Source organism: Gadus chalcogrammus, chromosome 2 (genome assembly GCF_026213295.1).
Source record: "Gadus chalcogrammus isolate NIFS_2021 chromosome 2, NIFS_Gcha_1.0, whole genome shotgun sequence".
NCBI lineage: Eukaryota > Metazoa > Chordata > Actinopteri > Gadiformes > Gadidae > Gadus > Gadus chalcogrammus.
Window position 1 is genome coordinate 9,194,101 of NC_079413.1, and position 27,470 is coordinate 9,221,570.

Sequence of the window (27,470 nt, forward strand, 5' to 3'; positions counted from 1 at the left end):
TTAAAAAATGTTGCATCTCCAATGCATTGGACGGCAGTGAGGATGACAAGCTTTGGGAGGAGCCGGTGGAAGTGGAGCAGCTGGGGAGCGATAACAGTGAGAGCGAACACAGCGGGGCAGAGGACGTGTGTGAGGGATAGATAGACATTGGAGGTGAAGTTTGGTGAATTTTAGTTAAGTTTAGTCAAATATCTGGCCTGTATTTTCTCTGTTATTTAAGAATGTTCACAATGTTGCTTGATTATTGCTTGATATTAATTTTGAATCATACTGTACATATTTTGCCTTGAAAGTGCCGTGGCCTTTACCGCCATTATTATTATTGTCATTAATATAACAAGTGTTTAATTCACTGTGTTTTTAATATTGTTATTTGTTCTGCAAATCTTTTTTTCTAAATGTTTGTGTTGAAATACGGGGGGTCGTCTTATAATCAGGGTTGTCTTATATTCTGACCAATACGGTATATTACTTACATTTTTTAATACTTCCTGATACTTCCTCAATACTTGGTGATTCGGAGAGGGTGTCTTCTGTGCATGGATCCCGATTTATCTTAACAGTCTATATTAAGCGTTACGGCCAAATAGTATCCTGGGTTTGCACCAAATAAAACAGCATGTATTGTCACATTGTTCTTCATGTAAATAGGCATTTGTTGCAGCTTACCACATTAAAGGAACGAAAAGCCAGAGTGACGATCTAAAATAATGTCTCCTTACTTGTCATGTCTGTCTAATTCAATAACACTCTCATACTAATGTAATTGCCAGCCTAAGTGGATGTCGCCCCGTCACCATGACATAGGGGAGACCAGGGACAGTTGTAACACTTTTTGCATTTTTTAACAATAAATCAAAAACCATTTACACTGGAATAACCAATTTGTTATATTATAAACTTCAATCTGTCATCTACTGAAACATGGTATTTAAGTGGTTTTATGAAAATATGTACAGGTTGCAAAATTGATTTTAATACAGTCTCACCCACTGTTACAACCATCCCAGTGTAAGGGATGGTTGTAACACATGTCAGGGACGGTTGTAACATGTCCAAAATATATGTAATTAGTCAATCATATACTGTTATATTTATTGTAGGCCTATAGTTATATGTATTGTAGGTATAGATATTGTTATTTATACTGTAAACATTTAAGTTAGTTCAATTAGTTCTAGCCTACCTCCTTTGGGCTCAACCCATAAAATAAATCAGCTGCCTGCTTCAAATAATCTGATATGAGGAGCTCCTGCTCTAGAGAGAAAACCCTTTTTGGAGTCCAGTATCCAACTCTGGGATGTGTTTGGCCCTGGCTCTTCTTCTTGTAAAATCGATACAGGGTCACATGGCAAATGCCATATGATTTGGCCACTGACCTTACTGACTTTCCCTCTGTAATATCATTGGAAGCCCTCTCCAGCAAAGGAAATGGGACTCCCCTGTTTGTCTTCCTCTTTCTGATGTTTGGCATGCTTTAATGTTAACTCATTACTCAGATTCAAAAGCTGTGATGCACATGAAACATTTAAGACATAGGCTACCACGCAACAATGATCGACAAGGAACACATGGCAGGAACAAGGAAGTACAAAACACTAAACAGGAAGTAAACAATGGGAAACAGGATAATTGTATGTATGAATTAATATTATTATTATTATTATTATTTGCAATGCACAGTGTACATTTGACTTTTAACTTGCACATTAATACCAACATCTGCATCTCTATACCTAACCCTAGCTAGTTTTTAAAATATAAATGAAACTTCGTTCGTCATACTGGGACGGTTGTAACAGGGCGTTACAACCGTCTGCTAGTTTGACACTTGATAGCCATATATATTATAGCTTACAAAACAGGGATTCTAATAATACTTGTTTGAATTCGTAGACATTTTATCTTTGGACAGCATCCAAAAAAGAACATCGGGAAGAAAAGTGTTTTTTTGACCTCAAAAACAGACTTTGCTTTATAGCGCCCCCTGTAGGTTTCAAATGCGACTCCCGTTTTCGCAAGTAAGGAGGGAAACTAAATGTGCACAAGCACAGTGAGTTTCGTCATCATAGCTGGTTTCTGATTGGAGGAATTCACAGTGTTACAACCGTCCCCTGTTACAACTGTCCCTGGTCTCCCCTACCTACTAGCTTTTGTCTGTGAATAAAAAATCGGAGGTTATTATTCGAATAACCGCTTGTGCAATTCATTTAAAAACCAAATGTCGATAACGTTCCTAGATGATACGAGTACAGCTATCGATCGAGCAAAACAAAATTGGTAGAACCAGCAAAAAATAATCCTGGTTTGCTGGTTAGTTGGAAGGGTGAAATCGGGCTAATCATCCTGTAGTGTGTCCCTAGCATTGGGAAACAAAGCAACGTATTAATTTTGCCCAAGGATGCCTACAGGTACATTGGAGATAAAACCCATTACCTGTTGGTTGGGTGTCAAGGACCCTTACCGTACAGAACCAATTCGCGTACAAAGATATAAATAGTTGGATTACATCAAATTATAAAAACACCTACTTTTCACTTATTCTCTTTACAGAATCCGACGTTCCACTCTCCTACGTTTACGCCTCATGTCCCGGCCGGGATTCCGTTTGAGTGATGTCATGCGTGAGTCGCTGGACCGGGACCCCCTTGCTGTCATCCAACCCCTTCTCTCAGAAGCACATCTCTCCGCATTGGACCGTCGCCTAGCAATGGTATTGCAGGTGTTGCACACCTGTCAAGATCTTCATGATGATGCTGTCTACGATGATTTAGAGGGACACTATGAAGAACCAGACTGAAAAATAAACGACATGAAAACTTTTGAAACCTGTTTCCAAGCGCTTTCAGTGGGACAGCAGTGCCCACTTTAGGGTACTTATGATCAGGGACAGCAATGACATCGCACAGAGGAAGCGGTGTTGAGGAGCTCATTAGCGGTAAATAGCAACAGCTGAGGCGGCTGGTAGTCTCAGGAATTGAGACTCTGGGTTGAGAGTCTCTCTCGCGGGTTGGTCACCTGGAGACGAGGTGCCAGTGCAGCGTGTCAGAGAGAGTTGTTCACCTACGATGGTTCTGGATCTGGGGTGAGTAACACGCAACTAACCCCCTACATAGGCAAGGCAAGGCAACTTTATTTATATAGCACTTTTCATGCACAAGGCAGACTCAAAGTGCTTCACATATAAACATTGTTATAAAATAAAATAAAATAATAGATAAGTAAAAGAAAACATATGCAAAGAAATGGGTAAAATATAAAGTTAAAAAGGCATTTTAGTGTTAAAATAGAAAATAAAGGCAAAGTTAAAAAAGCTTTTTCGAAAGTGCAATGTATTTAAGATTTCAGCTGAATTTTATAAATAATAATATCAGCATTTTTAAATTGGAATGGAGTCTCTAGGTGAAAAATTGAGGAAGTATATACGTTCCCAAGTTTGGAGAGAGAGGATTAGGTTGTTTTAAATTAATTTCCCTGCATTTCTATCCTTGTAAAAGTTGCAGTTTGCTGTTTTTATTGAAATCTCCTCACAAACTTTAAGAGAATTGTGGACTTTTAATGAGTTCATGAACACAAGAAAGGTAGTGGTGTAGCCATTTAGGTTAAATCAGAATTTGAGGCTTCAATTGTTTTGTCTGAGTCTGCAAGCAAATGGAATTTTTGGCATTGAAGGTGGAAATAGCCAAGTCCCTCTTGTCCAAATTAAGCATCTCTTGTCCCAATTAAATTATAATGGATGGAGATCTGAATTGGCACTGGCTAAATGCAGTTTCTGATTAATTTAAATCTTTGTGACTCTATTAATCTTAGCCAGCTGGTCAACCTACATACAAGGCCAAATCTTAAATCCACTTTGATTGACCTAATTCTAACAAATGTTCCTCATAAATGCTCATCTTTGTGAGTCTTCTGCAATGATAATCCCCAAATGTAAACCACGCATTATTTTCAAGAGGAATTTAAAAACAATTAATAAACAAGCTTATCATCATGATTTGTCTTGGTTAATTGGGGGCATATAGGTTTGTTTCCGGAAGTAGCGCTAACTTGGACATTCTCTGAGGAAAATGTTGTGAAATTGTAAATAAACATGCTCCTACCAGGAAATTCAGGGTGAAGGGACGAGAAACACCTTTGTTTTCCCAAGAGTTGTCAGCTAGAGTGTTCAAACATCAACACATTAACTGTATTGTGTGCGTTTAACACAACAATAACACAGGTTAGCGTAGGATGAAGCCAAATATGAGATCCTTAGGGAGAGTAAAAGAAAGTAAATACTTTTATAATAGGGAAATTAAGTTGGTTAAACATTCTCTATGACGAACACTTGTGTAGAAAACATGTAAAAGCTGTCAGATATCAAGAAAAGAAAGCTAAAGGAGAAATCCAACCACGAAACATAACCAGCCTCCCAAAACATAAGAGCTTTGTGAGGAATGGAAGAATACAAAGACAAGGAACAGGAAGAAGATGGATCTGGCAGCCATTTTGGACATTACTCCCCCATCACCCGAAGAACATGATGAGTCCTTTAGTCCAGTTCATCTTACTCCTACTATGGTTCTCTTTCCCCAATTCCAAGTACCCCCAAAAAGGTTTTTCATTCCAAGTTGACAGAAAAAATGAAGAGGCTTGAAAGAGAAAACAAGGTGCTAAAAGCAATGCTCGATGGCATGAAAAAAGCCAATAGTAAGATGAGGGTTCAAAAGCATTTCTGGATAAAGGTAAGAAAGCACGTCAACCAACCATCAGACCTTCGCCGAAAAGAGCCGCGACACAAAAAAACCCGAATGATTTCAACCGAAAGTCTGTCTAATCTTCTTTCTTCCATTACTTGTAACACAGAGGAACAAGAAAGTCACACCTGGTGGTATTATATGTCCCCTTTAAATCATTTATACCTCCTATTTTAAATATTGGCTGATTGACAGTTTGTCATTATGGTCTGATCATTTGTTCTATAAGTGATGTCAAATTTAAACTAGCTTTGATGATTATGTTCATTTGAAAACATTGCATAATACAACTATCAAAAGAAAAAAATCAACATTTTCAAATATTTTGTCTCATTTTACACAATATTTCCACGGGGGCAAGTGATAAAAATGGCACAAGTAAGGAATAGAATCCAAAAACAGCTTTGCAAAAATACATATGCAGAATTGTAATGATCGTTCCTTAAGAGTAATTCTTAGACATAAAACATACCTGATTTATATTTGAAATCAATATTTAAACATTTTAATTTTATTGTAATGTCATGTCACAGCGCATGACACACTTTGTCTGGAGATGTGAGAAAAGCTTCATAAATTGCTTAGTGTGAAAAAAAATCTGCTAACCTCTAGCAGTTTCAAAAACTACACATTTGACCATCTGTCCATCTGTTTAAACACACGCAAACTAAACACATAACGCATAATACAGTCCTTGGCAATGTATATTAAAAGGGGGACACATGCATATTAGGAACACACGTCGATAACGATAATGCATACAACACTGATAAGAAACAATGTTTATAATATATTGGGTCTATCATTAAATAGAACCACAGTTACGCATATCATGTTATATCATATACGTTTTCTTTGCCGACATTTATTTGAGGACTCAGTATTTCTGAAGTTGTGGAAGAAAACCTTATTCCATGTGTGAATTAGGCCATACTATTTGGCCATAAACTGAGGCATTTAAAGTTAGAAATTCATGTGCATCTGTCTCATCGGAGACTTCAGACGCGATGTCAAAATATAAACTCGTCAGATTCAAATGCGCTCATGGCCCTTAAATGGGATGGGAGATGGCACTCTCATTGGTTGATTGCAAGTTACGCCCAAACCACACCTACGGGTAATTAGGCTACTTCAGACCAACCCTTTTTAGATATGGGCCGTGCGCAACAGTCATTTTTTGCGCCGGTAAAATATCGACATCGCCATCGAACCGCCCACAAAGCTACTTGCGCTTGGCGCTTCTCACTTGCGTTTCAGACCGTTAAAATAGGGCCCAAGATGTGTTGTCCTTAACTAAACACATGGATGCGTTAAGAATATGTTGTTTCCAACACATCCTTTTTGAGAGTGAAGCAATGTATAACTGTGAGGGGTATCCTAGAAGCCAATTCATTCTATGATATCACATTTAGCACCCCCATCCTACCAATGGAATGTCCTCACAATTATCCTGGTAAATTATCAGACTATTAACTTGATGTTGACTAAATATCTTCATCCTGAGATGTTGAAAATCTCCATTAGTTATATTAATACTTTGGCTGTGATTTTTGCTTACAATTCCCAAATCTGTGGCGCTACTTATTTGAATTGAACTTCACTTGTAGTAATGTAGTAGTAGTAGTAGTGTTGGTTTACAATTGTACTAAGTAACTTCCCGTTTACAATTCCCAAATTTGTTGTGTTCTATAAGTTTCATATTCAACCCACACTGAGTAAGTCAATAAAACTCCCTCAAAATCACTTATAAAAAATAAAAAAATAGTTTTTATTTATTAAGTATATTTTGTATTAATGATAATGTGTCATTCCATTTGATAATATTTGACAGCCCTAATTTTATACATTAAAGACCAGAACATTATAAAAAGTTATTTTATGTTAAAGTAAAGAATGTTATGCCATTCACACAGACGAGTACCCGTTCTTATTGCTAAACTGCCTTGTTCCTCAGCGTGCTAAACGCAGCACAGTGACAAATCCACGCATTTAATTCTAGCATGTCCAAGGTCCATCAGCACGTTGCATTTCTCTGCTACTGCCTGCGAAAAACCTTTTCTACAACTTGTTCATAGAACTCTTTCAGTTTGATTCCCATGTCCCGGAACTCTGGTCTATTCTGAAAAAACAAAACAAATCTATTAAACATTACCAAAGAACTTTAACATGCATGGCAAAAATAACAAATGAAAAAAAAACAATGACTTGTCTAGCTCACATATCTAACTCCACGGCCGGTGGTAATGCCGTGTTCGGGATGCATCGCACACCACCTTCCCGAGCTACAAAGTGGATAATCTACCAGCTTTCTTTCGACTTTTCAGAGGCCTTTTGGTCGTAATATAACTTGTCCCACTCAAAGTCCTGAGAGTCCACCAAGTTCAGCGAGGTTAACTGTACGACTGGTTTGCTAAAGAGGCTAATGTAGCTAACAATGACAATGAATAGCCAATGACTGTTCTTCCCCGATTGCCCACAAAGAGAAACGGAAACGCTATAAGTGCTACGAGCCAGGAAATTACGTTAAAAGAGCAACTCGGGGCGGGTGGTGTACAATGCATCTCGAACGCAGCATTATATGTGAGCCGGGAGGGAGGAGTCCTTCTCACTAACCTGGTTAAATTTATCACAGTTGGAGAAAATGAGTTGGATATCGGTCAATAACTGTCCAACGGTGTACTGCTGGCCTAGGAGCTCTGTGATCTTGTCCAGCCACATAGGAGTCACGATTTGAGAGCTGTATCCCCTCACCTGAAGTGAGGGAGGGGGGGAGATAAAGTGAGAGCAAGAGAGAAACTGAAAATCTTTCTGATTTGGTCCAGTCGTACAATTGCCAGTATGTTTGTTCATATCTGTCTGCTCGAGAGTTAAGGAGGGATAGATGGAGAGATGGAAGCAGCGAGGGAGGGAGGGAGGGAGGGAGGGAGGGAGGGAGGGACAGAGAGACCGAGCGAGATCACATACATACACAATAGAGAATAATGTTGAAAACAGTGATGCTTACATGGATGCATGGGTCTTTTGCAAAAATTTGATCCTTGTCTGCATTGTAGAGAGACAGGAGCAGGTAGTGGCACGGCTGTTAGGGCACAAGGGCAGCTTCTATATTACAAATTACGATATGAATAGTGTATGTTGCTATGTCGAGAATGCAATATTACCATGAGTTGTGTCACAGCTAAAAAATAGGCTACACTAGCAGGGAGCGCTAGTAGGACGATCTAGCTGAAGAGCTAGCACTTGATATTCAAGGACTTAGGGCCCTATCTTGCATCCGGCGCAATTGACTTAATCACTGGCGCATGTGTCATTGCTAGTTTCTAACTGGCGCAGAGCGTTCTTTTCCCTCCTGCGCCACGCGTCGGCAAGTTAGGGAATGATCTTGCGCCCCACGGGGCGGCTGGGGGAAAGGAGGAGGCATGTTCTGGAGCAAACGTTCCCTGTTGCTATTTTGACGTTTCAGAAACCACTTGCGCCACAAACCAGTAAATACCTGGTTTAAAGTCAATGCCGCGTTCTTCATATGCTATTTTAAGGGCGCATACATAATGTTGCTTGTGCACCTCGCGCATACACTTTGCTTCTCTCATCTACCTAGCCACACATTCATGGTATATTATTTGGGAAGAACAGCTGATACAGCGGTAATAAGTTGTACTTTTAAATCAATGGATCTGCAAACACCGTACAGCAAACACATATTTTCTTGACACAGACATCGTGTACATGCCCATAACTTTTAGGATTGATGAGTATTTGATCGTGAGAAAACATTGTTTTACCGCGAGTGTAGGGCTGGGCGATATGACCATCTGTCCATCTGTTTAAACACACGCAAACTAAACACATAACACAGTCCATGGCAATTTATATTAACGGGGGGACACATGCATATTAGGAACACAAATAGATAACGATAATGCATACAATACTGATAAGAAACAATGTTTATAATGTATTGGGTATATCATTAAATAGAACCACAGTTACCGCATATCATATGTTATATCATAATCGTTTTCTTTGCTGAAATTTATTTGAGGACTCGTGTGGAGGAGTTGTGGAAGAAAACCTTATTCCATGTGTGAATTAGGCCATATTATTTGGCCATAAACTGAGCCATTTGCAGTTGGAAATTCATGTGCATCTGTCTCATCGGAGACTGCAGCCGCACTGTCAAAATATCACTCGTTGTGCACCGGGCGCAAGTCATTTTTTGCGCCGGTAAACTAGCGACATCACCGTAGAACCGCCCACAAAGCTACTTGCGCTTGACGCTTTTCACTTGCGTTTCAGACCGTTAAAATAGGGCCCTTTGTCTGAAGAGTTAGCATGGGAGCTAGAAGAGAGTTAGCATGGAAGCTACTGTGTGAGCTAGGATGATAGCTAGCAAGAGAGGTAAAATGAGTGGTTACCAGCATGTGGTTGGAGACAGGATGCATGAGGGTCTCTTCGTACGTCATTCGAAAGAAATACTCATTCATATTCCAGATGCAGAACGTACACATCCATTTACTGTCGTCCCTTTTCTCACACACAAAAACACACAGGCAAACATACACACACACACAAGGTTAGGATGTTTTACTTTTTGGGGGAGGCAATGTGTTTGTGTGCCTGTGTATATGTGTCAGTCCGTGCGTCGGTGTGCTTTTGTGTGTTTGTGTAAACACCAGATGTGTACCTAGGTGTCCCTGTGTGTGCGTGTGGCTGTGGGTTTGTGTGCACATGCACATGCATATGTTGTGTAGTAGTATGAACAGTGATATCTTAGCTTGTTGTCCTTGTGTGTGTGTGTGTGTGTGTGTGTGTGTGTGTGTGTGTGTGTGTGTGTGTGTGTGTGTGTGTGTGTGTGTGTGTGTGTGTGTGTGTGTGTGTGTGTGTGTGTGCTCACCCGAGTATAGAGGGGTCCAGCTGGGGCAGGTGACACTTTTGGTGGAAGGAGCGTGGACAGTGGTCACACATCACCAGGTCACCCAGTCTCCCACACACAAAGCAATAATCATCGTTCTTCTGTTCCTCCTGCACACACACACAGTGGTAAGTGATGTAGTTTGAACCTATGTCTAGTAGTATGATTAGCATTAGTTTAGTAGTAGTGTAAGGATGATAAGTAAGCCTAACAGAAGTAATACGTGTATAATGCATAATAGTATCGGAAATTCGAATGATTCCTTATAAGTAGTAGTATAAGTAGTATGAGTCATAGTAATATTGCTATGATACCTTATTAGTATTTTAAGTATTAGTAGTAGAATTAGTACTAGTCTGATACATAGTAGCATTGGTATGATAACTTACAAGTAGTAGCATTTGTCTGATAAATAGTAGAAGTAGTACTAGTAAGATACATAGAAGTATTGGTTTGAAAACGTATAAGTAGTAATATAAGTATGATAAGTAGCATTTAAATGAGTGGAAATAGAATAATATTAGTATTTTGCATGATAAATAGAAGTAATGGTATGATAAGTAGTCCTGAACAGCCTTCCCAGCTGTTTGGAATCTTTTCTTTGACCAATCAAACATGTTGCAACTATCTCCAACAGACAGATGAACTCACCAGGACTTTAGGGTCTGGATGGCACAGTGGACAGTCACACTGCTCAGAGTGTAAGTGCAACATCTTCCTCTGGAAGGATCAAGAACACACGCTCTCAGAAATATGTAAAGGGTATGAATGATACTAATGTGAACTCTCACATAAACCCACACCTATTCCATATTTTATATATTTTGCTGTACACACACAAACACACACACTTACATAGGGCTGGGAAAAATCGATATAGGAGCAATTACATAAAACGTTGTTTGTGGCCCTGAGCAGCTTGCAGCCACGGTACCATGCGCTCTGTTTACATTGGATGTATCGCAACGGCGAGGCGCACACAGCCTTTTAGCCGTGTTCTGTAAGTATTCTAGAACACAGTGGAGTCCTGGAGCTCTATATCTAAATAATATCATATTATACATAGATATCTATGTCATATAATATTATCACGGCCAAAGCTGTGTTAGCCTCCAGATGATATTATGAATCTCAAACGGCCGCGTCGGGTTCTCAGACGATTCTGGTTCTTCCACGTCCACATCAATCTGAAGTAGACTGAACCACGACATGGAGAACAAAGGGATTTTTGCCCGCAATTATTGACAGCGGTTGTCTCCCGCCGGAGCCTCGCCGCCTCGGCAGCGGTCAGCGCTTAGGCACCACCGCGGTCCCTCGGCAGCGGGAAGCAGGGCTCAAACGGGAGACATTTGCTGCCAACAATCCCTTTCTCCTCCATGCCATTGTTCATGTACTTCGGGGAGTCAAAGCCAAAGTTCCTTTCCCCCAATGCATTCTCAACCACGGCTGAGATAACCCCCACTACGAGTCTCGTGGAAACACCAGAGATGAGAATCCGCCGTGTTATGCGCCATAACACCAACAGCAGAACGGTTATCCAAACCGGCTGGCCGCTGCCGGGCGGTGGTGCTTCGCGGCGGTGGTGCCTCGCGGCAACCGGCGGCAGGCAGCATGTCGCAGTTCATGTACTTCAGGGAGTCAAAGCCAAAGTTCCTTTCCCCCAATTCCTTCTCAACCATGGCTGAGATAACCCCAACGACAGTCTCGTTGTAGAAAAACAAGATACGTCAAAGAACCGGCTTGTTATGCGCCATAACACCAACAGTAAACACTTGCGTTACAGTGGCGCTCGCACGGTCGTGTCTCATTGGCGGGCCAAATTCTCTGGTCGGGCAAGGCAGAGAAACGGGAGGAGCTTAGATCCTTTATGACGACATATGGGACCACATTTCAAATCAGCAAAAAAAAATATGGCATAGGTGTGGTTGTGAGTTCACATTAGTATCATTCACGCACACACAGAAAGTGTGTTACCTCAAGGAGACTGCTGAGCGGCTGTCCTTTCCATTGGATGTCCCTCCTCCAGGGGGCGTTAAGCATTGCTGAACCCTGCGCCACGAACTCCACTGGACTCATCCAACGGTCCTCCGTCCGAATACTTTTCCCACACCTCCCTGGAGAAAGAGGACCTTCAGCCATCCGACTACGCCTGACCAGACCATAACTCCCCTCACTTTCCTACAGCGTTCATAATGCCACGCAACATTTAACAAATGCTGTTGTTCATGCCATGATCATAATCAATGTGTATGCATTTGCCATGTCTTTTTTAAATAAGTTCATCGAAGTTCATTAAATTAGCTATATTTTGGTCCAGGAAGACAATTGGCAGTCAGGAATAGGTAGACAGACAGACCCTTATACCTGAGGCAAAGCGGCTCCTGTGCAGCATCCCACTCAGAGCTCCACATATCACTCTGAACTCATTCTGGCCGACCCTGGGCCTCTCGTCTGTCACTTCGTCCAGATTATCTCCTTGGTCTGGATATATATATATATACACATACAACATTTGAATGAATAATTAAGTCTACAATGCTAATAATTCCATTGCTCAAAATGGAAGTTAAATTTAAGACCTGTTGAAGACTTATTGATGCAATTTAAGACTTATTTAACCTACATACTGGCAAAAAAGTATAAAGGATATGAAGGAAAATCAAAGTACCATAATTACTTGCAAAGTAAATAATTGCATTTGCATTCAAAATAACAAGACTACACAGAACTGTGTGTACGTAAGAGATGTAAGAGTATAATATGCAATGCTACATTCAACAAAAACATAGATCCCAGACATAAAATGTCTGCAGCTGGTGGTTAATCTAACTGATTAGCCACATACAGTGAGTCACATAATATATCAGAGCGTGATTCATATAATCGCGTGTTATAGGTGCCTATAATGTAGTACTCTCTAAGACATATCTGTTTACAATTAGGAGATAGGACAGATACAAACCAAAGTTAGGTTTGTGGAATTTCGCTGAATATGCTGACGTGGGCTATGCCTCATTTAGGTAAAAATGTTTTGTCTGCCACATACAACCGTTTGTGAACCATTACAGAGTTACAGGGTCATCGTTAATGCAGTGCGTATGGAGCCAGTTTCCTGCCATAATTCAAACCTGAAAAAAAAAGTTTCAAAGGCTTGTAAGTCTGGGTTTGAAAACTCAACGCCTTGTAAAAAAGGTTTTGCAACACTGAAAAAAGAGATTATAACCTGAAAAAAATGCAAACATCTGTAAACATGATTTTGTGTTCTATTTTATCTTCTTCATCATTTTCACCAACACATTTTCAAAGTTCAAACAATTTCCCCAGCGCATTTGCAGAGTTTCAAATCTGGCACTGTTCTAACAGTGTATTTCATTGTTCCCGCTTTTGAAACCTTGTAAATGGGATTCTGCAAACAGGTGTTCATACATAGAGAAATAAGTTTTGAAAGGTTGAATATTTAGTTTTAAAAACTTGTAAAGGTGTACGTTTACGCCATTGCAACGTATTTTTTCAGAACTGACTTTTCAGCACTGACTTTTCAGAGATTTGACCACACAGGCGCAAGCTTTGAGTCACGTAAATATTGGCAGTGTTCTGTCGCGCACTCGTTTTGAAACTCCTGACAGTCAAATCTGAAGAAAAAAAAAAACGTTCCTTGGGGAGGGACCATTTAGCTCTAAACCTATTGGTTGCTCTCGGCTGACGTACATTCCAATCACATGTGCCGTTCACCGGGCTGTGCGTGATTGACAGTGCTCTGCCGATGAAAATAATGTGATTGGAATGTACGTCAGTACATTCCAAGGGGTCAGACAACTATCATGCCGTCGCAGTCCACCGCCCAGACTCCCCCATCCGCCAACACCCGCATGGGGATAAGGGAGGGACGAAGGATGTACACGTGCCGTTCACCGGGCTGTGCGTAATTGACAGTGCTCTGCCGATGACAAGAATGGGATTGGAATGTACGTCAGCCGAGAGCAACCAATAGGTTTAAAGCTAAATGGTCCCGCCCCCAGGAACGTTTTTTTTTTCTTCAGACTTGACTGTCAGGAGTTTCAAAACATATGCGCGACAGAACACTGCCAATATTCACGTGACTCAAAGCTTGCGCCTGTGTGGTCAAATCTCTGAAAAGTCAATGCTGAAAAGTCAGTTCTGAAAAAATACGTTGCAATGGCGTAAACGTACACCTTTACAAGTTTTTAAAACTAAATATACAACCTTTCAAAACGTATTTCTCAATTTATGAACACCTGTTTGCAGAATCCCATTTACAAGGTTTCAAAACCGGGAAACAATGAAATACACTGTTAGAACAGTGCCAGATTTGAAACTCTGCAAATGCGCTGGGGAAATTGTATGAACTTTGAAAATGTGTTGGAGAAAACGATGAAGAGGATAAAATAGAACACAAAATCATGTTTACAGATGTTTGATTTTTTCAGAGAGGTTATAATCTCTTTTTTCAGTGTTGCAAAACCTTTTTTACAAGGTGTTGAGTTTTCAAACCCAGACTTACAAGCCTTTGAAACTTTTTTTTTCAGGTTTGAATTATGCCAGGAAACTGGCTCCATAAGTGTGGGTCACGCTGGAACCACCTCGATTCTCCCGATGTGAATACTGAACAATATTGGGTGATGGCAGGAGTTTGCCGATGGCTTGTAACAGCGGTTTTATTTTTTTCTGACTTCCCATGCGACTCTAATGCCGTTATACCCAAAGTTCCTAATTTTAGCGTTTTCTTGCACCAGGTGCAGTGCTGTTCTCGTTCCAGATCTTGTTGAAGTTGCACTTAGCCATAGTAGATGAAATTAATGTTAACACAAACATGTATCCATTTTTTTGATGAGAGGAGACGCCACTAAGCCCTACAACACACTGTTTTTGGGCACATCACGCTGTAATTTTATCACTGTTACTAGAAAAAAGCAAAACATTTGGCGTCAGACTACTTTTTCCGAGGTAGTCTGATGTCACGATGAAGGGGCTCCGGCGGCGCGCTGTGTGTGGATTTGTGGATCTCTGTCTGGGAAGCGGTTGACTGTGGTGTCGCAAGAAAGTTGGGCTTTTCAGACACTCATAGCAGAATGACACGATGTGTGTGGCTGGTGAAGCTCCATCTGAGCAGCAATGTATTCATATCTGAGGATAAGGATTCCCGGACACATACAGCATAACGCTACTGTGTGTGTTAGGGCTGGGTAAAAATATCGATTCATCAATGCACTGCAAATTATTTGTTCTCGATTCAATTTCAATTCAGATATTTTTTTTAATAGATTATATTTTAGATTATATTTTCATCCGTTCTTTTTTTCAATATGTTGCTGTGAGCTATTATTTTTTTTATTTTGAACATTGAGCCCCTTCTGGTTTGTTTAGGATGAAATAGAGTGGTTGAATCAAGTATCGTAGCGAAATACAGTTTCTATCGTGTTTTATTGCACATTTAGCGCATTTTGTAAATCCCATTGATTTCTGTTGGAAGACTCATTGCTCGTTGGCCGGAAACGTAAAGGGGGGGTGTTCACGTTTGGTTGTAGTCTTTTTGCTCGGTTCTAGCCCTACTGTTAAGACAGTGAACCGAGCGAAAAGACTGCAACCAAACTTAAACAGCCCCCCTTTCCGTTTCCGGCCAACAAGCAATGATTCTATGAGGTATTCTAGTCTGCTGATCGAGCCAGAGAGCTAATGTAATGGATTGTACATATTTATAATTTGAAATTTGTCCCAGCCTTTATACCACAGATACTATAGGGTCTATAGTAGGGGTGTGGAAAATAATCGATTCTTCGATGCATCGCGATTCTCGCTAGAACGATTCTGTCTCGATGCAGATAAATTAATAATCATAACTTTTATTTATTTGTTGCCTGCTGCAACATTCTGTTCGCCAGAGAGGGATCATTTTGTAATTTAAAAATTATTGAATTTATCTTCAGTGTGTATTGGCCAATCTGATTTGTCTTGACACGATTGCAATTCAGCCTACGCATAGCATGCGCTCAAACTCACAGCCAGACACAGGAACTCCTTCTAATTCAAGAGCAGCTTTTCCTTTAATGAAATAGAAAAGAAAGATTATACAGAAAATAAAACTGAAACCTATTTTTTGCATGCTTCGATACTGTGTTAAAATGCAAGCTGCATTGATTATTGCATTGTTCATATAAAGTCATATTTGTGACAAAAGCGTTCTCTCTTATGAAATATAAGATAAGTTAATTCATCTGTTGATGTCTTTAATGATCATCACAAAAGTAGGAAGTGATTAGCAAACTCTGAGCAGCAAACTCAGATGTATATATATGTTTTTGAAAATCACGCATGGAAATGTACGTAAAAAGAATTGTTGCATCGAGATGCATCGAGAATCGCTTCAGAATCGAATCGTTGATCTCATAATCGGAATCAAATCGTGAGGTGCCAAGAGATTTCCACCCCCTAGTCTATAGCATATAACCGCGTTTTCTGATCACAGTTTAATGTAACAGTAAGCTGACAACACCGCAACTGCAAATGAACCACACGGAGATAACACTGGCAACCGGTCAAACAAATCTTCTTTTTGCGATCATTCTGCGTGCGCATCCGCCGTGTTGATAGACAAATAATTATGAACGAAGTTAAACTGAGTGAGCGTGCCGTTCAGACACCAGAATGAACGAGTTCACAGTAACGTTCATCAGGCAGTAATACAGTACGTTCAGTTCACGTTCGCCCAAAATATGAACGAGTAACATGTCACTGGCTAACCGCACCACTCAGTGGAATTGGCCATTTAAATTGGCATGGGTCGTAACCAGTGTTGGGAATAGCGCCGTTTAAAAGAACGGCGTTACGTAATGCCGTTATTATTTCAGTAACGGGGTATTCTAACTAATTACTATTTCCGTCGTTACAACGCCGTTACCGTTACTGTATGAAAAATGCAGTGCGTTACTATGAATTGATTGAATAAACTGCGTAATCCGAACGCATCCCTGGCTCCAAACACAAACTGCTAGTGAGGAGACCGGGTGGTTTAACAACGAGATAAGCGATTATGATTGGCTAAGGTGGGGTCATGTTTCATGGTGGCCAATCGGAGCCAGTGTTTTTACACACAAGCCAGGACACGCGCGCCACACACACGCAAACGCACACACCAAACCGAATCGATGAAGCAGCAGAAATGGCGAGTACGGAGCAATCAGATGAAAAGTTAGAATTTTCTGTAGTATCTGGCAGATGTTCCACAGCCTTTGCAACCAAGCAAATTGAAATCCAGGCCCCATCCACACTAACCCGGGTAAATGTAAAAACGCCCATCCACAATGAAAAAGATCACCGTCCACACTATCGTTTTCATATCGTTTTCACAATGTTTTGCATCCACGTTCCACACAGAAATCATTTTGATAAACAGTTGTTGTCATGGTTACGTTACTCCGCCACCCCTCTCTGTTAAGATTACAGGCGCACGATCAGATGATATTCACAGTTCATCAGCTGGTTAATCATTTTCGACCCGGTCTTGTCCAGAAACGCCGCTCCAAGTAGGCGACGGTTTGAACTGTCGTCTTTCGTTTTTTCATACCATCACTTAAGAACATTAAGTACAGCGCTCGCCTCCGGCGTTGGAGCAACGATTATGTTTGACTCAATATGTCGAGTTGTTTCTGGAGATAAATTAGTACAATGTACAGAGAGATCCTCATTTGCATTTCACCTGCCATTCTTTTGATGAGCTTCTCGGTCTATAGCGCAAGCTTGTGGCAGTGTCATGGCAGTGTCATGGCAATCGAACGTCATCGTTTCTGAAAGCCTCCGTCTGTCCACACTACAACGCAAACCCATCGGTTTCACATTTATCCACCTCAGCGATCGTTTTCGAAAAGCATCGTTTTCAGCGTCGGAATTCTCTGTTTTAGTTTGGACGGAAGGCCTAAACGTATGAATATTGATGCATTTGTAGATTTACCCGGGTTAGTGTGGACGGGGCCTCAGTTGGAAGCATATCAGGGCCTTGAATGGGCAGTTCAACCATTTAACACATTCAGGCCAAGTGAAAACTGCTCAGAAAAATCCAAATCTTTCACATATAGGAACTTTCTTTTTTTTTGAAGTAACGCAAATAGTTACTTTCCCTGGTAACTAGTTACTTTTATTATAGAGTAATTCAGTTACTAACTCAGTGACTTTTTGGAACAAGTAGTGAGTAACTATAACTAATTACTTTTTTAAAGTAACGTTCCCAACACTGGTCGTAACCATGTGGATAACATGCCCCCTCTTTCCAAAAACTCCTTAAAACACATCTGAAGGCTTAAAATTTAGATATTGGATTTTAGCCTGTAATAGCTAATAATCCTTATCATATAAATGAATACTGCAATAGTGGTAATACATTTTAATGTGTCCATATGTGGCACTGTCTCATGTACCTGTATCGGAGCACTGGGTAGAGCTGTCATTCCCCTGCAGTTCCACTTCGTCCTCCATGCTGACCTCCTCTTCATACGGGTTGGCCTGCAGCTCCTCCTCCTCCCCCTCCTCTTCCTCCATCTCTTCTTCGCTTTCAGAGATAGCTGAAACTGACAATAGAAAAAAAGGTCATGCAAATGTTTGATTTTAATTTGAAGATCAATTCATTATCATATCTGGTCATATTGATTGCATGCTTTAACTCTACTCAGCCTCACCTGTTGATTCAAATAGAGAAAATGCGGTAAAAATACCTAAACTTTACAAGTAAAATGTCAAATAAATTAAATAGAATAACCGCAACAAACCGGTGTTTGAGCTGCAGGGGAGCGTTGATTTCTTAGCCTAGACATGAGAACAAACGAGCAGAAGGAGGACAAACAGCCAAGCATGAATCATGAGAAAACACAAACCAGCAATACAAATAATTTTTGATTTATTTGGATTAATCAATAATTGATTTATTGAAAGTTACCTTGCTCTTATTATATCCCGGGCATGTCAGGTGTCCGTCCTGCAACGGGGTTGCACAACACACACACACACACACCCACACCCACACCCACACACACACGCGCACACACACACACACACACACACACACACACACACACACATTAAGCTACTGGAAAAAGGTTCCTCATATTAGGATATAAACTCCCCTATGTCTAAACAGGCTGGGCTGATTGTGAGTGTGTTATTTTAAACAGAACCAAAGTGATTGATCACTGGTAGTTTGCTCATGCAGGCATGAACTTTCAAACCTTACACCCAACTCTCTTGCCCCTAACACCCTGTTTGACCTTGTCCCTGCCCACAACCAAAATTGTGAAACATGCCGTCTCACAGACACCTTTTTAAATTAAGTGGTGGCTTTATTACTGTTCAGGCATGATAGGTGTCTTCACTTTCTACTTGAGTCGTGATTCCATACATAAATTAGTATTTTAATATTATATTATATTATTATTATATGAATTATCCTATGTTTTGAAAACTTTATGCATTAATGTCAAGATTTAGAGATCCTAAGACATAGATATTCCTAAAATCACTTCTGTCATCTGATAGATTTAACGATTTTTTGCATGAAGTGGTAATAATTTTAGTTTTGGGGTAGGGTTCTACTCCTTTATGGTTTTCCCTGCAGTAAGATTTTAAGCAGGACAAATAGATGTCAGATACATAATACCAACATTTGACAACAGGGGGCACTAAACAAATCCTCCATGTGGTACCTCAGATATCTCAACATTATCATTGTGGTGATGTATAATGCACAGCAGAACCAAAGCAGGTGGAGGCTGGGTTTGTGGTGGGCCAAAGCCATCACAGCCCACTTTACCTTGAGTGTGTGGGAGGTGAAAGCTCTTAAATCTGTGGATGTGTGCTTGACAGGACCAAGTCTGCCATCAATTGATAACGCGGCTAATGACTAGCGGGTCCTTCAGTTCGTCCCCTATAATAATTGTTTTTAGGGTTTGGTTCTCCTTTTAAATACCTTCAATAGCTTTTCTAACGTGGTGTCCTTGCAACGGATACTCGTCTTCCAGTTCCTGCAGCTGAGCTTGCCGCTAAGCTTCTCAAACGCGCAGGGTGTGTACCACTTCTTGCTCCTCAGGATGCACGGCTCTCCTGAAACCACAGAGACAGTCATAAGGTGAAGACTGCTTGAAGGTGGAAAATAGGTTTAAAAAATAAACTAAATCTCTGGTCAAGCCCACTCTGTTTAACCTGAAGAGACAAATAAAAACCCCATCTTGTTTGGTTTTTCCCTTTCCTCCAGTTGGTTACTGTTTCCAGTGTAACCAATGTCTTTTAAATTTTGAATTTTATTTATTTATTTATTTTCAAATGCAATACCTGGTTTGATTTTCAACATTTCCAATGAAAACCATAATAATTAATCTTTAATGTTAACAATAATACAGAAACTTTAATCATGAATCCCCTAAACCAAGGAGGAAATCAGGCTTTTACTCCATTATGGCTCATTTTGTAGTCTTATTAGTTCATTACCTCAAACGCCAAACCGAAAACGTCATTACCAATTCCTTCACATAAATAACAAAACATAAATTCCGTCGCTGTGTTTCTGTACACAACTTTGTATAAACTCAACCCTTGGAACAGGAATAAATTGATCACCGATTCCAGCCTCTAATCAGGCTATTTCCGGCTCACCTTTTGCCAGTTTGTCGCGGTAGAGCGTCCCCTCCTCTTCACCACAGGTAACAGGCAGATGGTGCTTGTATAGAGCCCACGTCCAGATCTCCACATTTTCCCCCTTCGGCAGAGAGCCTAGGCTCAGGAATATAACACAAACCATATTAATATATTCAGGGTGAAGATTAATTCAATGATACATTATAATGTACCACTGTCTTTCTGGTACTTTATATCAAAGAGACAAACCTGGCTGAATTAAATACATAATTTCAGTCAATAACTCAAGAGAGGCGAGTGGCTTGAACTATACCTAATACCGGATTCAAGGTATTTCAACCAATCAGGACACAGTATTAAGCAATGCATCACAATGCCTGCCTCGTTTATGTTTCAGAGGGGATTTATTTTCTTGAACACCGTGTTGTGAATGGTCCAAACTACCTTGGTTCTGGTTATGGATTTCTGGACTGCTTACTCAAAGTTTACCCAAAGTACACCTAAAGTACATATGTGTAGGCTTGAACTTTTAAAACAAATGTGCAAGCCACTCCGTCTGGACTAGCCTCACTGGATGTATATCTGGATTAAAGGGTTTCGCTTTTTTCCCTGTGTTGGTTTCGACCAATCATTGCTGGAGACAGGGATCTGTAAGCGCATAATAACCCAGAACTCGGCTAGCAGTAGTAAACGGTAAAGTGTCAATATTCCCTTTAGACTAGCCACTGTAGAAATCCCCTAATATATATCTCCCTAATGAGGCATAACTTGCTTGTTCTGCCATCTCACAGAAGGACTGCAGATTCCAACATTAGGGCTGAGACGGTGGTTGTTTCTTTATAACATGTGGCCTCACTCTCACCTATTCACACATACAAAGGACAGTGGGGGACAATGTTTACTCTAAATTAATGACATTGTGATCAGTGAATCAGGGTATATATTCCTATTTGCAATGAACACTGATCAGCAGGTGATCTCTTTCGTACTTAATCCCTCCCTCAACCCAAACATCCTGCACAATTGTTTGAACATTAAACAAATATAAATCAAAGCACCATAAATTGTACTGTAAAGTACAGTTCGTAATTTATGCCAGTAATGATTACTGATATTTTGTGTTCCTAATATACTATTCCATAACAACGTTTTTGTAGTTAAACTTCATTGGTGCTATGTTTATGCCACCATCCCATTCTTAATTCCCACTGCAAGTTGTTCCTCGCCCCTCTACAATTGGGGTTAAGATCGATTTACAGTACTACTTTTCGAAATAGTTCTACATTTTTACGTCGGTCGGTTTTCCCAAGGCAGTATATTAGGGCTATACAAACAGGGACTTGACTTAATAAGGGATTCACAACATCAACCAGGCATAGCACCCCTGGTGGTGAAGGACAGTATACCGAAGGTTGGCTTCCTCTTCCTTGGAGAAGCCTGAGAAGAAGAGTGTCCCTGCTGCTCGTCCCGGTCACAGAAACTCCCAAGTTTATCTCTCCCCCCTCTCTCTTTTCCCATGGACTTGTCTTCCGAGAGTCCTTCCCTTGCATGTTCGCCACTGCTCTCCTCATCAGAAAGTGGGAAGGAGCCTAGAACAGTGAGCAACGCAAAGCCATTTAGTTCTCAATTTTCTTGGAGGCACTCTTATTGTTTTAAAAAATGTTCTACTCTAAGAAGAGTACAGACCTTTAGCATATTTAGGGATCCACCGATTCCACTTTTTCTCCAATACAAGTACAAGTTCTTACATTTGGGTATTCGCAGATACAGTACCGATACGAGAACTTAAAAATAACACTACAGTTTTAAGAACCATTGAACTCACTATCAGCCTAGACTATCAGCAGGGGCGGTATTGCGTTCGCTTTACCGCACCGTCGTTACGAAAAGAGAGCTGAGCCGCAAGGCAAAGTTCTCGATCTACCGGTCGATCTTCCTTCCCATCCTCACCTATGGTCACGAGGGTTGGGTGATGACCGAAAGGACGAGATTGCGGGTACAAGCGGCCGAGATGAGTTTTCTCAGAAGGGTGGCTGGCGTCTCCCTTAGGGATAGGGTGAGAAGCTCAGCCATCCGTGAGGAACTCGGATTAGAGCCGCTGCTCCTTTACTTAGAAAGGAGTCAGCTGAGGTGGTTCGGGCATCTGGTAAGGATGCCCACTGGGCGCCTCCCTTTGGAGGTGTTTCAGGCACGTCCAGTGTGGAGGAGACCTCGGGGAAGACCCAGGACTAGGTGGAGAGATTATATCTCAAGACTGGCCTGGGAACGCCTCGGGATCCCCCCGTCAGAGCCGGTCAATGTGGCCCGGGAAAGGGAAGTCTGGGGCCCCCTGCTTGAGCTGCTCCCCCCGCGACCCGACCCCGGATAAGCAGACGAAGATGAGATGAGATGAGATGAACTCACTATTTCACCGGGAAATCTAAAACTTTGAGGTCTTGAAAAATGTGTTTTAGGCTGAGAGTTCTAGGAGAGGGGCATGTTATCGCCTTGGTTACGGCCCAGGGCAACATTGTGACACTTTTTTAGTGCCGTCGTTTTGGATGAGTGTTATAATGAGCTGTTTTTCAAATGACATGCACCACACCGTAGCGTTATACTATATCGGTCCGAAAAGCCTAACCTTCGGACACGGGTATTAAATAAATCGATGCTCCGACGGAGCTTCACTATCCAACACACTGTACCGGTATACAATAAGTTTCCCGAAAAGCTCAGCTTTCTCTAGGATGCCGCAGTCAACCACTGCCCAGGCAGAGCTGCAGAAGTCCACACAAGCCATGCCGCTGGTGCCCCTTAGTCGTGACGCCACCTGCGTTCGCAGCAGTCTTTTTTGGAGACTGGCAAAAACATAGTAATTTTCCCCCTTCCCCTCAAATTGGGGACTTATTAAAATTAAAGTTATGAAATGGCATCGGTTACTGTATTTACCATCATATAGGGCAAATTATGTAGTTAAAAAACAACAAGTAGGTGAGCACAGTATCGGGCCATAATCCGAGAACTGGTATAGGTATCGGTGCATCCCTTAGCATATTAGAACAATCCCCCCCCCCAACACACACACACACACAAGTTAGTACAATATCAACGCTTTCACCTACAATTCTTTTTTTATATCTAGCTGTTCTCTTGAGGCTGTGTATTAAGAGCTATTCAAATAAAATGGACTTGACTTAAAAAGGGATTTCCCAGCAGCCAGGTGGTGAGGGACAGCATACCGAAGGTTGGCTTCATGAGTTTCTTCCTCTTCCTCGGAGTAGCCTGAGAGGAAGAGTGTCCCTGCCGGTCGTCCCGGTGACTCCCACGTTTACCTCTCCCCCCTCTGTCATTCTCGAGGAACTCGTCCTCCGAGAGTCCTTCCCTTGCATGTTTGCCGCTGTCCTCATCATCTGAAAACAGGAAGGAGCCTGGGGTTTTGATGAAGAGATGGGTAGGTGACTAAAATCATAGCTAGTGAGCTGATAATGAGATTCTGACTTTAAGTAAAGCAAAGCCAATTAGTTCTCTAATTTCTTGTAAATACTCAATGTGCTTATTGTTTCACTACATTTTCTACTAAAGAAAGAAAACAGTCCTTTAGCACATATAAGGACAACCCCCCCCCCCCACACACACACGCACACACAAGTAATACGATTAAGTAAAACAGTTCGAAAATCAACACTTTCATCTACAACTCCCATTCAGTTTTTTTTTTTATATCTGGCTTTTCTCACGGGTGCTGGTATTAAGGGCTATACAAATAAAAGGGACTTGACTTAAGAGGGGATTTCACAAAATCAGCAAGGCCTAGCACCCCGTGTGGTGAGGGACAGCATACCGAAGGTTGGCTTCATGAGATTCCTCCTCTTCCTTGGAGTTGCCTGAGAAGAAGACTGCCCCTGCCGGTCGTCCCGGTCGCAGAAACTCCCCCGTTTACCTCTCCCCCCTCGCTCTTTCTCCGGGTACTCCTCTTCCGAGAGTCCTTCCCTTGTATGTTTGTCGCTGTCCTCTCCATCAAAAAACTGGAAGGATCCTTGGGTTTGAGAAGAGATGGGTCAGGTGACTAACAATATAGCTGGTGAGCTGATTCTGAGATTCTAACAGTAAGAAAAGCAATGCCAATTAGTTCTTCAGTAATTTAACTTGGAAATATTCAACGTACTTATCATTACATTAACTTTTGTACTTTAAAAAGAGCACTGTCCTTTAACATATTAAAGAACACAAACAAGCACACAAGTAATACGATTAAGTCATAAATTATCATTGCTTTCACCAATAAATCCACATCAGTCGTGGGTCACAGTGAGCTTCGACGTGACATACATCCACAGCAAAGCCAACATCCTCCTCAGCAGCAACAACATCTCCCAATGACAAGCCAGCTATGAGGTGACCGAGGTCCGTACCTCGGTCATTTCTTTAGAGATAAAAACATTAGAAACTAAATACAACTGTATACAGAATCAGCGTCTGAGAATTTGTCTGAGATGAGTAAATGCATAATTCAGTTGAGACTTTGTGTCCGCCGTGTGTGACATCTATTGGTGCGTACGCGGGCCAGGCACAACCACCATCCCACCCCCTCCAACCAAACTGAAAGCTGCAACCCCCCTAGTTGCAGACCACCCTAGACCTCAAACCCTGGCTCTGGCCCTGCTCCCGTCATAATATCCACAGCAGGGTTCTGACCGTCGAGGAGGCTGTCTCGTAGCCGCTTCAGAGTGGGGTACTGGGTCGTGATGATCTCCTTGAAGACGCAGGTCCAGAAAAACCTGATTTTCCGAGGTCGCTCTGTCTCGATCCAGTCCAGAAGTTCATATACACTCGTCTTCATTTTATCTATGCTCTTTATACGGATCATCTTCTGGAGGTGGGAGGAAGAAACGTTTTTCATTAACATCGAGGAGGTATGAATGAAGTAACATTCTCGCTCCACAGGTAGTCGAGCGAGTCACAAACTGTAGTATGAGGACCATAAGTTAAAGGGCATGGACAATAATAATAATAATAAATATAATTTATATAGCGCTTAATATGGTACTCTAAGACGCTTTACATATTGCCCAATCAAAACTATGTAAGACAGCCTAGGAATAAAAGAAAAACAGAGGTTAAACATGAAGAATAAGGTGGGAGTTAGTTGGGGAAGGCTAGAGTGAAAAGGTATGTTTTGAGGGCAGATTTGAAAGAAGAGAGGGTTGGAGAGACTTTGATGCCAATGGAGTTCACGGAGGACAGGTGTATGGATATGGGGTCAGAACAGTCTCATTAATAATGAATGCACAGAGAAGGATTCACAAATGTATTTTATGATTCATATATAAATTACTCTCTTCTCTCTTCTCTTATTCTTTAAATAAATGTAATATAAATCCATAAATATATTAATTAAAAAAATATTAGCAATTTTCATCAAATATACATTTGGATGTTGTTACATTTATATACAAACTGTTAAACTTGAATTAACAAGACGCTTTTCATTTGTGAACTTGTTTGCATTTGTTTGTGAACTGGACTGTATTTATATGTGGATTTTTGAGACTCTCCTGACGTCGCTAGATTCACAAATGCATTTTTTTCCACAAGGAACTCTCTGTAGCCAATCAGATGCCTCCCTCGTTTGCAGCCAATCACATGACTGCAGTTCCGACCTCTGAGTCCAGCCTCCGAGCCTCCCGGTTCCCTCTGTCAAATGTCTACTCTATGGGAAAGAACATGGGTTTTTTGAATGATCGTACATAACTAGGTGGTGAAGAAGTAAAAGCTGCGTCACGTTTAGCTACACACTTTTTCCATCTAGTTTCGACTGGGTTTTGGGATTAACGGTGCCGTTAAAGTAAAGGGCACCGACGTAAAAACCCGGTCACTGCAGTCATGTGATTGGCTGAAAACGAGGGAGGCATCTGATTGGCTACAGTTCCTTGTTGGAAAAAAATGCATTTGTGAATCTAGCTACGTAAGGAGAGTCTCAAAAATCCACACATAAATACAGACCAGTTCACACACAAATGCAAATAAGTTCACAAATGAAAAACGTCTTACAAGTTTAACAGTTTGTATATAAATGTAACAACATCCCAATACATTGTGATGAAAATTGCAAATATTTTTTTAATTAAAATATATATTTATGGATTTATATTACATTTATTTAAAACAAGGTACATTTGTGTGTGGATCAGAAATGTGTGAAACTTATTTTTGTTTTTGGATTTATTTTAGATTTATACATACCGATATCCATTTATGTGTGCATTGAAATGTATTTGTGAAAAGAGAGTAATTTACATATAAATCACAAAATACATTTGTGAATCCTTCTCTGTGCATTCATTATTAATGACTGTTCTGACCCCATACATGGATGCCCATTGGAATAGTCCATTTGTAGCCTACATTCCCACCTTTGTATTTATTTAAGTATTTACATTGTTCGCCCCGTTGTCTTGTCTTCAACAACTTAAGTGGTTGTTTTGTAAATAGGTTGGCCTACAGTAGGCCTAAATGGGACAGTAAAACGTATCCAATTACCTATATGTATGTTAAGGTATAATTGAGTGTGATATGAATTACTTCTTTATTTATATTAGTAACCCAGAAATAGGGGATTTCACTTAGCCAATACATTTACGCGCAAAATTCAAATGTGTTGCGTCCCATAGTCATGGCTGTTGGATCCGAGATACCTTTTGTCTCACCTTATATTTCTCCTCAAGAATGAGCTTGTGGTCCCGCAGCTGGTTTAAAAATGTTTGCGGCTTATCCATGCAAGACATTTCTGTCTTATTGCATCGGAAAAACACTTGAAGTTGGTTTTCGTCAAAGAAATCCAATGGGTTCATTTTGAATAGTTCCGTGTGCAGTTGCAAATATGACAACCGAACCAAACAAGCGACAAGTTATTACTTCCGGACTGAAATCACAACTGGCGCAAAGTGGAAAACGTTTCAGTCCCTCTTACGCGGTGACGTTTCGAAAGTGAAACTTGGAGACCTGATTTATTCAGTAGCAGCCAGGGAGCACCCTTGCGTAGGCTACACACGCAGTATTATATTTACATGGCTTTTTGCTCCCTGCCAAGGATGTGAGCTGTGGTTTGACCAGACAGACCCGTGTGTGTTTGTGTCTTCGGTTTTTGTTGAGTGGGTCTTTGTGTGTGTGTGTGTGTGTGTGTGTGTGTGTGTGTGTGTGTGTGTGTG

General features: G+C 41.0%; 2 protein-coding genes and 1 long non-coding RNA gene across 7 annotated transcripts in view; 2 read left to right on the top strand and 1 right to left on the bottom strand.

Annotated features, from left to right (window-relative positions):
• Nucleotides 1–8,239, top strand: part of LOC130373201 (extracellular serine/threonine protein kinase FAM20C-like) — a 22,219-nt gene extending 13,980 nt beyond the window's left edge. For both annotated transcript variants that reach the window (XM_056579535.1, XM_056579524.1), the window contains one exon: nt 2,554–8,239. In XM_056579535.1, the coding sequence (XP_056435510.1) occupies nt 2,554–2,800 (247 nt within the window). In that variant the 3' untranslated portion in view covers nt 2,801–8,239. The remainder of the gene's footprint in view (nt 1–2,553) is intronic.
• Nucleotides 1,844–27,222, bottom strand: sp100.1 (SP110 nuclear antigen, tandem duplicate 1). 4 transcript variants are annotated; one of them, XM_056579495.1, is made up of 18 exons: nt 26,970–27,222; nt 24,958–25,129; nt 24,104–24,298; nt 23,502–23,690; nt 21,690–21,872; nt 20,302–20,418; nt 19,619–19,752; nt 18,593–18,631; nt 18,426–18,462; nt 18,078–18,227; nt 12,013–12,129; nt 11,623–11,762; nt 10,300–10,368; nt 9,631–9,758; nt 9,152–9,260; nt 7,741–7,815; nt 7,350–7,487; nt 1,844–6,855 (listed from the first exon to the last, which is right to left on the bottom strand). In XM_056579495.1, the coding sequence occupies exons 1-18, from the start codon at nt 27,111–27,113 to the stop codon at nt 6,772–6,774; spliced, it is 2,220 nt and encodes a 739-aa protein (XP_056435470.1). In that variant the 5' UTR covers nt 27,114–27,222; the 3' UTR covers nt 1,844–6,771. The 4 variants fall into 4 exon arrangements, with proteins under 4 accessions (XP_056435470.1, XP_056435462.1, XP_056435478.1 ...); XM_056579487.1 differs by having other exon boundaries at nt 24,958–25,132; nt 26,970–27,221; XM_056579503.1 differs by having other exon boundaries at nt 23,502–23,672; nt 24,958–25,132; nt 26,970–27,220.
• Nucleotides 9,522–13,063, top strand: LOC130373208 (uncharacterized). The gene is made up of 3 exons (XR_008893487.1): nt 9,522–9,776; nt 10,286–10,349; nt 11,675–13,063. It is a non-coding gene; the product is annotated as an uncharacterized LOC130373208 (long non-coding RNA).
• Nucleotides 27,223–27,470: the final 248 nt, after the last annotated feature.

What these genes read in the sequence shown, in the direction of transcription:
- sp100.1 (XM_056579487.1), bottom strand. Translation starts at nt 27,113, where the DNA reads ATGAACCCATTGGATTTCTTTGACGAAAACCAACTTCAAGTGTTTTTC. An exon ending in CGTTAGAAAAGCTATTGAAG is followed by an intron (nt 18,632 to 19,618) that starts GTATTTAAAAGG and finishes ACCCCGTTGCAG; the next exon opens with GACGGACACCTGACATGCCC. An exon ending in TACCCAGTGCTCCGATACAG is followed by an intron (nt 12,130 to 18,077) that starts GTACATGAGACA and finishes ATATATATCCAG; the next exon opens with ACCAAGGAGATAATCTGGAC.